The following is a 12,929-nucleotide window of genomic DNA, read 5'->3' as shown; positions in this document are numbered from 1 at the left end:
TTTTTTTTTCTTAAACATAAGTAAGTACAAAATAGCAATATCTATAACTTATTTGTTAGTGTAAGATGGCATCAGGTAATAGTTATTTTCGATACAAGTGCGAAAAAGAGGAAATTCGAAACGAGTGGCGATAAATTAAAACACGACCGAAGGGAGTGTTTTAAATCGACACGAGTTGCGAATTACCTATTCGCACGTGTATCGTACAACGTTTTACAGTACATATGGCACTTTAAAGTTTCGACATACGCACGAAAAGTGCTATTTTACGCACTAGTGCGGAAAAGTAGCCCCATATGTACTGTAAAATATTTTCTTTTTTGGAATTTGATTGCTAGGATACTATTGACTAGCCTTAATCATAATATAACATGTGTAATAGGTAAAAACTTATAATTTATAAAGTTAACACAAACACATTATGCATAGCAAACTTGGGAGATTAATATGAAGGTCTGTAGATATTTTATCTGAATCTGACCATTCAAAGAATGAAAAAGGTCACTTCTGTAGACAAAACATCAAGTTAAGGACCGGAAAAACTACATCCTGACTTAGGATGCAGCAAAAAAATTATCATTTAATTCTCTAAAGTTTGTCATGTCTACAGGAAAGACGCGAACATGTGTATGACCCAAAAAAGATTATTTGTTTTGTCAAAATAATTCATAAGTCTAAAAGTATTTGATTTTAAACTGAAGTCACATTTCTATGTACAGAAAACGAATGTGAAAGATTGAGATTTTATTTGTAATAAGACAATATGGAATATGTCAGTTGTTTCTTTCCCTGTCATCAGAGGTGCCGGTGACCGTTGAGCCCCAGGATGAACCTAAAGACTCTCTTGCCGAGAACTGGTCACTCGATAGTTCCACTTCCTGGATGCCCATGATGTTTATTAGGAGGTCACGAAGTGATATTGTCTGTGGAAATGGAAATATATTGTGGGCGACAAAAAACATGCTAAACATTGATCACGCATATAAAAGTTGGTGCTTTGGAACGTGCAGTTTAATAACTATTACATATAAATTTAAAAAGCCCCCCACGTAATTATTCAAAAAAATGCCTTAGGGTTAGTTGGGGTAAATATAAAACACGGGTAAAAATAAGACTAAGTTATTAACACTCAAAAACGTATTATATTTCATACCTATTCCATTTAAAAAGAAGGAAGGTCCTACACAAGCAATAGGAATAAAATATAATAAGTTTTTGAGTGTTAAAGTGGTACCTGACCCTACGTCATTGTGGAATAAGTATTTGGCAAAACATTTTGGTACAAGCTTTTATCGCTGACTACTTTTTTTTCCACAGACAACTAATACTCATCAAGACAATTAGGTTGCGTTGTTTTATCACAGAGTTCCTATGGCTACCTCCTGTCTCCATCATCAGATCAGCTTCATGGTACCATAATATTGCATTGTCACCCAAATTACACACGTATGCAAATTTTCTTTGTACAGTTTTGTTATTACCTATGTATTACAAATTCCTTTAGGTACCTATCTTTTTAGTGTTTTTCAAATAAGATTTGAACATTTTGAACCTTTAATTGACAGCTGAAGTAAATGTACCTCTGGCAAGAAGGAGAAGTCATCCTCAGGCATGCTGGCGCGGTCCTCGAAGCTGTGCCCCAACAGGATGGACAGCAGGTACCAGCTCAACTCGCGAGAGAAGCACTCTCCTGAAAACAACATGTTTGGTAACTTCTTATATAGACATAGAAAAGTAGTAGTAGGTACATAGTAGTTTCACCACACCAGCTGGTAAAGTTAAGGCTCTCTTGATTGATCAAAAACGGATAAGAATTTTGAGTTGTTTTCTTATGTTTGCTGGTAGAATTGACTCTTAAATGATGATTTTGAATGATATTTAATAACAATTAACATTAATTTTGAATCGATTTGCATTGATTTTGTTTGATATTTTACAGTTAGTAGGTATTTTCCTTGTGGTGGTGTGGTGAAAATGTTTGTGTTTCACTCGGGGGCATATTCAAAATGGCGCTATACGCTGTGCAGCATTTGAAGCAACTAAAGTAGGTATACTATAATTCCCTCCAGTACCATCGGTCCATTTTCCCAATCTGTCTACTTTCCCGATCTGCCTAATTGCTTTTCTCAATCCGTCTAATTACCTATCGGTCCACTTTCCCGATCCGTCTAATTGCCGATCGGTCCACTTTCTTCATTGGTCTACTTGACCAAATGGTCCGCTTTTCCGATCCCATGAAAAACATTTCATGTAAAATGTTGTCAAGACGAAACCACAAGGCTCGGACTGTCAAAAAGTTATCAGATATCTTGTAGAGCCAAGCTTCTAACTCTACAAGCCCTAACATCACAAACTCTACACCTTAGTCAAAATACGTGGCTTGGCCGTTTTGTTACTACAAAAACAATTGTATAATAAAAAATTATGAATAGATTTCACCTTCCGCCCATCACGCCCATGTGACGGTAGCGAAACGGCCAAGCCACATATGTTGACTAAGATGTAGAGTTTGTCATGTGAGGGCTTGCAGAGTTAGAAGCTTGGCTCTACAAGATATCTGATAACTTTTTGACAGTCCGAGCCTTGTGGTTTCGTCTTGGCAACATTTTATATGAAATGTTTTTCATGGGATATTGTTTACTGGAATGATCCCAGACATTTTGTTCGTTGTAGTCACAAAACGGTAATTTGCTGCAACGCAATCAGTTATATTTGATTAAATACTGTCAGAACAATGACGGTGTCTCACTCGCACCTGTTACAATACTAATATGTCGGTCCTCTGAGGTTGACACATATTGACTTGGCATTATGCTGGCACTAAGCGTTTTTAGTATTCAGAGAAACTGGTGGTTTGCGTGTATAAAAAATACATTTCGCGAATCGCCAAATGAAAGTTCGCGAAGTTGGTACTATGCTACGAAACGAGTGAACCAATGGCGAAAGTAGACAACGTGCTCAAGTAGACAAATCGGGAAAGTGGACCGTTTGGCAAAGTAGACAGACCGGGAAAGTGGACCGATGGTAAAGTGGACACATCGCGAAAGTGGACCGTTCGGTAAAGTACACAGATCGCGAAAATGGACCCTTTGGTAAAGTAGACAGATTGGGAAAGTGGACCGATGGTACTGGAGGGCCATAATTTTACCGTAACTCCCGAGCATGTCCACAAACTCATCCCTGCTCATCCCATAACTCTCCTTCTCAAGCGACGCGAAGGTCCTGAACGCGTTGCGCACCCTGCCCAGCTCGTCTCCGAATGCGGGACGGTGGTTCAGGTACAGCTTTACGAACTCCTCGAAGTCTATCTCCGCGGAGGGCGTCGGCTGATACACTTTGAACTTCGCTTCGGTTAGGAGATTCTCTACCTAGAATGGGTAATAAGTTAGTAAAATTCAGTTTGGATACACTGGATGAAGATAAAACATCAAGACCTCTCATAAAGCCTAGCGGGAAATAAATCCGTATCTAGTAAGTAACTCCACTTATTATTTTTGTATTGGAAAATAGTTACCAACCTCGTATTCAGAAGGAAAGAACCCAAGAGCCCTCATAAGGTCCGGCAACGAATCGATCGGTATGTAATCCTTCACTGTCCGCCTTGTGGGAGAGAAGGTGCCCTGACAAAGTATCTGAATATAGTAGAACAAGTCGCGTATCTCCTGGAAAAGCCAGCCAGGACGCCCGTTCTCGATCAGGCAGTAGTATGGATCAAGATCTCCGCCACCTTGCTGACACGTACTGTCCACTGCCCTGAAGAATAGGAAGATATCACAAAGTGAAAGATTGCACATCTTAGGCATGGTACTCCATTTGGATGTGTACTATAGTGTACCTGTAGTTGGCAGCCCATTGGCATAAGCATATATCTCTGGCTCCTTGGGTAAAAAGCGTCCCTAGGTCTTCGCGGTAACACATGTCAATAATCTGGAAGAAACCTTGTGATACAGAGGACAAGGACAAAGTAAGTTTTGTATTACTCATTACACATTTTGCGTGAGTATTAGTCTGCTCAATAAGACCGCTTATTGGCATGACTTGCTTTGTGTGCGACTCCATACTTGAAAAGGCGCTTGACGGACCTATATAGGCGCGCGCGACAATGCAAGTCATGCTAAGCGGTCACTTGGTGAGTTAGTTTAGTTATCTGACCGTTATACCTGTATGGGATGTCCAAGTATCCCAACATGCTTCCAAGGATTCCCATCTAGCGGCAATTTCTGCAGCCCGATAATGTTCTTGGTGGCAAAGAGGATGTACTCCAGCACGTTCTGCTCTTCTTTCCTAGAGACCAGCTGCATTCTGGAGACGGGGCTCTCGAAGCGCGGCCCGAGGACCGTGGCCAGGGTCATTGCCGTCGCGTAGTTCACGATCTTGTATTTATACTGACAATTAAGGAAGGCATCAGACTATGAAAATACAGTCAGAAAAAATAGAATGCCTGATGAGATAGATACCTAGAGCTATCTCATTGCATTACCTATGATGTTATGTAGTGAAGGCATGAAATGTGATTTAACAGAGCGGAGGATTACTTAGTAGATAGAATAGAATTACTGATGTAGGACTAGCAAGATGATGTATAAGACAAGAATCCATGAGAAAGACTTACCGACTTAACATCATTGGAATACTGCATCAGATTTCATGTGAAGATGAATAAAAAATTTCTACTTATGTCTATGTCTAGATATCAACATTCAGTTCAATAAAATAAGTACCTCGTCATTAGCCACAAGAATCATAGGCAGGTCGGTACGCTGACACTCAGCATCTACCTCCTTGGGTGTGGGCCAATGACACCCGGCGAGTGGAACCGCCGTCTGGTCCATACGATCCAGACTAAGTACTTCCAGGTGCTCTCCTGAACTGGCTCCTACGAAAAAAATTTAAAGTGTACCGCCATCCACAATCCACATATGATTGACTACCGTATACTTTATTGCAAAAAAGTATGTCCACCAATGCGTAGTCAAGAGTGTTAATGCTGTTGATGCCTAGTCCAGTAGCAGAACCTGCCTAGCAACACCACAAAACAACAAAACATTGTAATAACATCTGTAAACCAATCCTTATTATAGCAAAATAAATTGATTGATTGATTGATATCAGTGTAAGGTATAGAATATGGCTGATGGTGATGCCCTGGTGAAAATTAAATTTAGGTACTATGGGAGGTTCGTGTCCTACCAACTGCGCCAGTTCAAGGAAATACATACCTAGTATATAAGTAAGTGAAATATAGTCTTTCATTCAGACCACACAAAATTCAGATTAGGGGGTCCTACTTTTTTAAGTTACAATATGTACCTACCAACATTATACTCGACCATCATCCTGTCCGCACCCAGAGAGAGCAGCTTGTAGTCCCCATTATCGTTCATCGTGGGTGTAAAGAATACGGCTGTAATGTCCTTGTAGTGGGCGCGGTGTTTGGCGATGAACGTCCACGCTAACGCCTTGCAGTCGTACTTGTACACGCATACTGTGTGACCGGCATCCTAGAATAGTATTGTGATTCCGGAGTTGAAAATAGAAATTGAGTGGCGATCCTGATGCGTCTAACTATAACGTAATAATAGCTCAATGACTATAACTATCCAATTTGAGTTCGTGAACTTGAATTGCCAATTTTATGAAACGAAAGGGTTGAGCAGGTTGGTTGAAAAACCAGTTGTGAGGCTGAATAACCATCATTTGTAGATACTAACATCTAGCAGTCCGGAATAATCCCGAAAATAAAGGCCCACACTGAATACAATATTAAGGAGGGGCCTATTTTCGATTTTTACAACCCAAGCTGCCTCCAAGTGGTTATAGACATGTATCTACTTATATCAATAATGAGACCAATCTACAAACAATTATCCACCCAACCGAACCTAACACTACATCATGGTCGAGCATTCGAATTACCTTTTTCATTACTCCCAACGCGGGAAAGACACTAAAAAGCTATCCCTAACCTTGCGTGTTGAGTCAGTCGAGGAATGGTAGCTGGTGCTGTTATGATTGCGAGGTACACGCATGCAGCAGAACTTACGGAGAAGGCAAGCGTCAAAGAGTCGCAGCTGTAGCTGATGTCCTTGATGGCATGCTGCGAGTCATTAAACGGTTGCGTCAGGATCTTTATGGTGACTGGGTCGAGGAACAGCAGTTGCCCGGTGTTCAAGCCACAAGCTAAATGCAAGCCTGCAACAGAGCTAGGTCAAATATACGATAATTTCGGGCAAATGGAAGGCGCGCGTACACCAGCGACTGACGAGGAGACGTATTCACATTCATCTACTTTTAGATGTGTCCGCAACTACCTATTAGCGTCATCTGCATCTACCAAAAAGTTGTTATTGAAAGAGATAGGTACCCACATTTATTGCGTTGCGTCTTCAGAGAGTTCAAAGTGCCAAAAAGAGAACAACAAAATATCGTAGAACCTCACCAGAGGGCGCATACTTCAAACAGGTCACCGAGAGCTCCGGCTTGTGGAATTCGTACTCGCACTTTATGGAGTCGTTGTTGGGCGGCACAACGACCTTGTAATGTTCCCTTAAGTCTATCCTTGCGAACAGTTTGTGTTGAGAGAAATTCACTAAGTCGAGCACGCCGTCTGCGAAACCTTGGCACAAGTATGGTCTGCGAAAAAATATATATAAGATAATCAACAATTGGCCAAGAATTAGAACCATCCATTGAGAGTGCCAGCTTAGACTTACTTACCTATAAAAACATCACTGCGAACTGAAGATCACAATCTTATGGAATTTCTAAATCAAGAGTAAATACTCACTTTTCTGGATGCACCGTCACACTCAATGCTGGAGAGATTCTGTAATCCAGTATCGTGACAAGTTTCTCTGTCACAAAATCAACGAAACCAATTCCTTGATTGCCGGTAGCTGTAAAAGAAAGTTTAAACAAGTGACCGTCAAAAATATTTTTTGATACACACTTTTATTGCTGACTGTGCTTTCTCACCTTTACATGTCTAAAAAGTGCTTCTCGAGATCTTTCTAATGAGCCTAAATTCAATGTGTTTATGTTATTCCATTGAAGAGTTCCTTTGGCTATATTCCGACTGCATCATCAGATCAGCTCCATGTTAGCATAATATTGCATTGTCATCGGAAAAACGGAAGTATACCAAATTTCAGCTCGATCAGACACCGGTAAGTGGTTCAAATTTTAGTTACAAGATTTGAAGCACATATATGTCGATATATACAAAGAATATACGCGTGAAGCTAAATAAAAGTGTGTAAAAATTTGTAGGTCAAAACAGAATAAATTCAAAAATGCAATATGTTTCAAAGTCTAACTGTGAGTTGTTGTATATAGTGTTTGTGTTTAAGTGTTTTCTGAAATTTGTCAAACATACCTTTTGACAAGCTAATAAGCTGCATGTTCTTTATTAATTAAGTGTTACTTCTCTTTGAACTCATTAAAAAGTTGGCAAGCTATACTAAGTGGTTATGGATCTCAAGGTGCTGGTGCAAGCCGATGGTTTTTTCAAACCCCACTCAAATCTTGATGGTTACTGCACGGACTTACTGACTATGAAGTCTCGAACCAAGAAAGTCTTGCCGCTGGTCGTGGCGTCGGTGGGCAGGTCCTTCTTGATTAGCTTCTGTCTTATAATCCCGGTCACTGGATCCTTTTCTGTCTCCACGTTCTCCCAAAAAGGACATTTCTTTGGTTTTCCACCTGTCGAATCGGATGAATATAGAAATAGATACAATAAATTGTGTTCAAATATACGATCGTATATAAAGTCAGACGAGGGAAGGTAAGTATGCCCATAGGGGCAACTGCGCCTGCTCTGTTTTCTAGGCCCCAGAAAAACAGAGCAGCACAACCTACCCTAGACCCTAGAATCTAGGGTCTAGGGTAGGGGTAGGGTGGACATAAGTATCTAATAGTACTAGGTCGCATGTACTTAGTTTCTACTTTCTGCATCTACATCGCCACATTTGAAGTACTTAAAAATCTCTGTACTAACATTTGAGGTCAATGATTTTGTAGCTCCGTGGAGAGATGTTGAAGCTGATGGAACGCACGCGGTCCACGGAGAACTCCTGCAGCCAATGCAGCAGCTTCAGCTGCTCGTCGTAGAAGCGGATCTGGCCATCGTTGTTGCCCGTCACTATCACTCTGGGAAACAAATGACTTGCCAGTAGATAAGTACTTAGTTGGGAAAATTTGGTTTCGGTTGTTTTGAGACTATGAGAACAGATCGGCTGTCAGAATTGTCACAAAGGAGTTCTTTGAAAAACTGGTACCTAATGGTCCAAAGGGGCCGTTTCACAGTAAGGTTTACAATTTTACTTTTTAGGTATATATATTAAAAGTAAGTTACCCATCAATACTCCTAATAACATTTATCTTACTGTCCTCCAACTTCAGCGCTTTCACGAACTTCAAAAACTCGAAACTCTTAGGTTCGATGTTCTCCTGGTACTCCATACTATAACCGTTCACATGTATGGCTCCCCTGGAAGTGCCCACCAGGATTTGTGAGGTTATGCTTACGAACGTGAAGCAAGTTAGTTTCCCAAATGCCATATTTATTTCTGGTTTTTTCTCAATCATTCTAATTTTCAACTCGAATTCGTCAGTCTCCTTGAGACGGCCTCTTTCCATGACGAATACTTTCTAAAACAAATAAAATTAGTAATTGGCCAATTCGACCTGATGAGCAGTGGGTATAGTAAAAAACCGGCCAAGTGCGAGTCGGACTCGCGCACGGAGGGTTCCGCACCATCAACAAAAAATAGAAAAAAACAAGCAAAAAAAAGCGGCCAAGTGCGAGTCGGACTCGCCCATGAAGGGTTCCGTATTTAGGCGATTTATGACGTATAAAAAAAAACTACTTACTAAATCTCGTTCAAACCAATTTTCGGTGGAAGTTTACATGGTAATGTACATCATATATTTTTTTTAGTTTTATCATTCGGCAACGCGCATGTAACACCTCTGGAGTTGCAGGCGTCCATAGGCTACGGTGACTGCTTACCATCAGGCGGCCCGTATGCTTGTTTGCCACCTATGTGGTATAAAAAAATTCTCTTATTTTAGAAGTTACAGGGGGGGGGGACACACATTTTACCACTTTCGAAGTGTCTCTCGCGCAAACTATTCAGTTTAGAAAAAAATGATATTAGAAACCTCAATATCATTTTTGAAGACCTATCCATAGATACCCCACACGTATGGGTTTGATGAAAAAAAAATTTTTGAGTTTCAGTTCGAAGTATGGGGAACCCCAAAAATTTATTGTTTTTTTTCTATTTTTGTGTGAAAATCTTAATGCGGTTCACAGAATACATCTACTTACCAAGTTTCAACAGTATAGTTCTTATAGTTTCGGAGAAAAGTGGCTGTGACAGACGGACGGACAGACAGACAGACATGACGAATCTATAAGGGTTCCGTTTTTTGCCATTTGGCTACGGAACCCTAAAAACGGTCACCCATCCAAGTACCTACTGACCCCGCCCGACGTTGCTTAACTTCGGTCAAAAATCACGTTTGTTGTATGAGAGCTAGGGCTTGCAATTCGAATATTCGAATTTGTCGAATATTCGACCTGTTTTGATATTCGAATATTCGGTCGCTCAGGTTTCGAATATTCGAATATTTTTTTAACTATAAAAAAATCTATGTCATCCGCTGTAGTTACAGTTTCTGTGTGTTTTACGGGTATTTACAGTGAATGAGGAACGGTAGGTACCCAAATACGAAGGAAATAATATTTTTACTGTATTCCTCTCGATAGACTTCGTGAATACAGTGAAACCTAACTCAATTTAAACGGTGACGGTTACGGTTAAACGGTATTTTTACGGTGCGTAAGTTTTAAGTTAAAGGGTCATTCTGTTTATTCAGTACAAGCGTACGTTAAGCGAATTTTTGAAGTCTAAACCTTGCCACTTATTGCAATTCTCAAATTTAATCATACCAAACCTGCCCAACTTGGTAATCTAACCATGCACCTTAAAGGCTTGGCCAGACACAGAGCGCGACGCAGCGCCGCGTGATGCCGACGCGATGACTGTTCAAACAGGGCGCGCGCGGACCGCGCTCTCAACACGCCCTCATCGCGCGCGCGAACGCGGCGCGGCCGTCCGATCCGACTGATGTGACCCAGCGCGACGCGGCGGCCCGCCGCGTCCCGCCGCGTCCGCGCGGCGCAGTGCTGCGCGGACGCAAGAGGCCGCGCGGCGCGGGGCGCGACAGAAGCGGGGCGTGATACCGGCGGGACGCAGTCTGTTTGACGTCGGTAACCTGTTAGCATGTGCCGCGGTCGCGCGGCGCGGACGCGTCGCTGCGTTGCGCTCTGTGTCTGGCCAAGCCTTTAGCTGACGAATAATCCACCCAGTACTCAACTTACTTTTTCCCTTAAATATTCCAATATTATATAATTAGCCGACCATTAGGAATAACAACTTGCCAAAACAAATAAAGTCAATAAAGATTCAAAATACAATTAAATTAAAGGCCTTTTTACTGTATTTATTATTATTATTTTGTATTTTAATTATCACTAACCTTAATTAATTTTAAGATTTGTTTATTTGTTTGTTGTTGTACTAACAATTATGGATCGTATGGATTTGAAATAAATAAATAATTGAATTGAAATTGAAATTTACAGGCCTCTGAGTGATTACAAGTTAATTTAAATCGGAAAATAATTACCTACTAAAAAAATATCTTACATACCTAGGTGTTTGGATGGTTAAAGTTATATTATTTCACGCAACGACGCATTTATAATAAGTTTTATCTAGAAATATTAAATACGTCTAATTTTGGCGTTTTACTTGTTTTTATAAATGTGGGCATCTTATAAATAGTAGGATGATAAAATCTAGTCAATTAAGTGGATTTCTGCCAAATATCCTTAGTTTTAGCAATATGTGAAAAAAGCTTTTGAATAAAACAATATAAAACCGATTTCTCGTTCCTTTTCTTATTTTTTATAATATTCGAATAATTATTCGAATATTCGAATACGTCGTCAGAAAAAGTCGAATATTCGAATATCTGAAAGTTTCGAATATTTGCAAGCCCTATGAGAGCCCACTTAAATCTTTATTTTATTCTGTTTTTAGTATTTGTTGTTATAGCGGCAATAGAAATACATCATCTGTGAAAATTTCAACTGTCTAGCTATCACGGTTCGTGAGATACAGCCTGGTGACAGACGGACGGACGGACGGACGGACAGCGAAGTCTTAGTAATAGGGTCCCGTTTTTTACCCTTTGGGTACGGAACCCTAAAAAATACATAATAATCGATGAAATGCACCTGAGAAAGTCCAATCCAAATGTCGGTTTTTGTCATAAGCACAAATTGCCAAGTGTTATCTGGGTTGAATTCCATAGCCAAAACTCCGTCTTTAGGTATGTCAACATCCAGGGCAGCTAAAACCAATAAAATTCATATTTAATAGTACTGCATTCAATCTTACGAGACAAATCAAACCAATCTTACCATGTGGCTCATCTTGCCCAGAAGACCAAATCCACCAAAAGATCGCAGTTTTCTCATGATATCCCACCGTCAGCATGAACCTTGAGTCCTGGCTCAAAGCCACCTTGGACACCCGCATGTTGCCGTGTGGAAGGAAGTAGGTCTTGTTCGGGAAGTAGTCATCGCTGTCCCAGATGGTAATGAGGTTCTCAGGACCACAGTCTGAGGTCACCAGCCACTTGCCGTCGCCATCCGCTGCGATGCAGTTCACCATGTGTCTCTAGAAGTAAATACAAGGATTGTTTTCATTTCATTTTGACTAATTGAAGATTATAGCGCCACGAAGAGGATTTCTTCGCGATCTTTATCTTATGGCGTGTCATAATTAAAAACAATGTTAAAAATATTGTCAAACGTAGGTATATATCGCTTGAATAAAAATTTTACCTAACGAATATTTTAGTATTTACGAAGATTTTACGGAAGATAGGTGTTACCTACACGTTACACACTCGCTTAAAACGCAACTCCAGCGAGGTACGCAAATTTTGCAATGACACTATAAGACAAGTGGACGAGGTAGGAAGGGTATTCATTACGTGTCCCTGCAAGATCCTCATCTGATTAGTGGTCCAGTTGTACAGAATGCCGCAGTTGCACGCCGCGTAGAAGACCGTGGTGCTGCCGCGCGAGTTAAGGTTGATCACACCCGCTTTCGGGTTCCAGCCTGTTATCCACCGGAGGCTCTGGAATACATTTTTGCTTTAGATGGCAAGAAAGGAATTCTCAGAAAATATATCAGAGATTGCGACCCATACCCCTTTTAGTATATTTTATATTATAGAGTCGTGGCTATTAGACCGCAAGGTTTTAAGACATTCTAGATTGGTCGAAAAAATTATCACTTCCAAAAGAACTGTGGCGAAATCTACTATCGACCTAGGATGAAATCAGTTCAATCAGTCAGATACCTACCTATTTACATACTTCGTTTTACTTAAGGTGCTTAACATCAGACTTTATTGAATACATAATTAGTTACGAGAGTAGGTATGTGAAGATCTAAAGTCACCAATCCGCATTGCGCTAACGTGGAAAATATATATACCCCTAATTCCAGCTGAGTTCTGTGCCCAAAAGTGGGTCTTATACAAAGAAGCTTGTGATGATGCAAATCTTACAAAGGGCGACGGCTTGTGGTGGTAGTCAGAAAATTGTGCAGAATGCTTCCGTATCTGTGAGAGAGACAAGCTGTACAATCTCCTATCTTCAGAGTTCTTCCCGCCATCCGGACGCACGTTCGGAACCGAATGAAACTTCTCCTTACTGACTTCTTTAGATTCCTCTTTGCTCATTGTTTGTAAAAGTACTAACCCAAAAATAAAAAATATTTTGTAAGCGCTTTTTGTTTACAAAATTTGCGCTTTAAAATATTATATTGTCATTTTTCTATGAC

The 12,929-nt window shown here is 40.5% G+C and overlaps 1 protein-coding gene across 1 annotated transcript; it reads right to left on the bottom strand.

The window, feature by feature from the left end:
- Nucleotides 1-729: 729 nt before the first annotated feature.
- Nucleotides 730-12,828, bottom strand: LOC134649169 (cilia- and flagella-associated protein 251-like). Its single transcript, XM_063503885.1, has 18 exons — nucleotides 12,655-12,828; nucleotides 12,073-12,219; nucleotides 11,495-11,753; nucleotides 11,309-11,424; nucleotides 8,354-8,649; nucleotides 7,997-8,148; nucleotides 7,549-7,701; nucleotides 6,788-6,896; nucleotides 6,440-6,633; nucleotides 6,044-6,192; nucleotides 5,315-5,501; nucleotides 4,722-4,876; nucleotides 4,161-4,385; nucleotides 3,836-3,927; nucleotides 3,519-3,753; nucleotides 3,149-3,368; nucleotides 1,581-1,690; nucleotides 730-923 (listed from the first exon to the last, which is right to left on the bottom strand). The coding sequence occupies exons 1-18, from the start codon at nucleotides 12,826-12,828 to the stop codon at nucleotides 774-776; spliced, it is 3,123 nt and encodes a 1,040-aa protein (XP_063359955.1). The 3' UTR covers nucleotides 730-773.
- Nucleotides 12,829-12,929: the final 101 nt, after the last annotated feature.

Source organism: Cydia amplana, chromosome 6 (assembly GCF_948474715.1).
Source record: "Cydia amplana chromosome 6, ilCydAmpl1.1, whole genome shotgun sequence".
NCBI classification, from domain to species: Eukaryota; Metazoa; Arthropoda; class Insecta; order Lepidoptera; family Tortricidae; genus Cydia; species Cydia amplana.
This window is presented reverse-complemented; position numbering and strand designations above follow the sequence as displayed.

What these genes read in the sequence shown, in the direction of transcription:
- LOC134649169 (XM_063503885.1), bottom strand. Translation starts at nt 12,828, where the DNA reads ATGAGCAAAGAGGAATCTAAAGAAGTCAGTAAGGAGAAGTTTCATTCG. An exon ending in GTTATTAGGAGTATTGATGG is followed by an intron (nt 8,149 to 8,353) that starts GTAACTTACTTT and finishes TTTGTTTCCCAG; the next exon opens with AGTGATAGTGACGGGCAACA. An exon ending in TACTTGGACATCCCATACAG is followed by an intron (nt 3,928 to 4,160) that starts GTATAACGGTCA and finishes GGTTTCTTCCAG; the next exon opens with ATTATTGACATGTGTTACCG.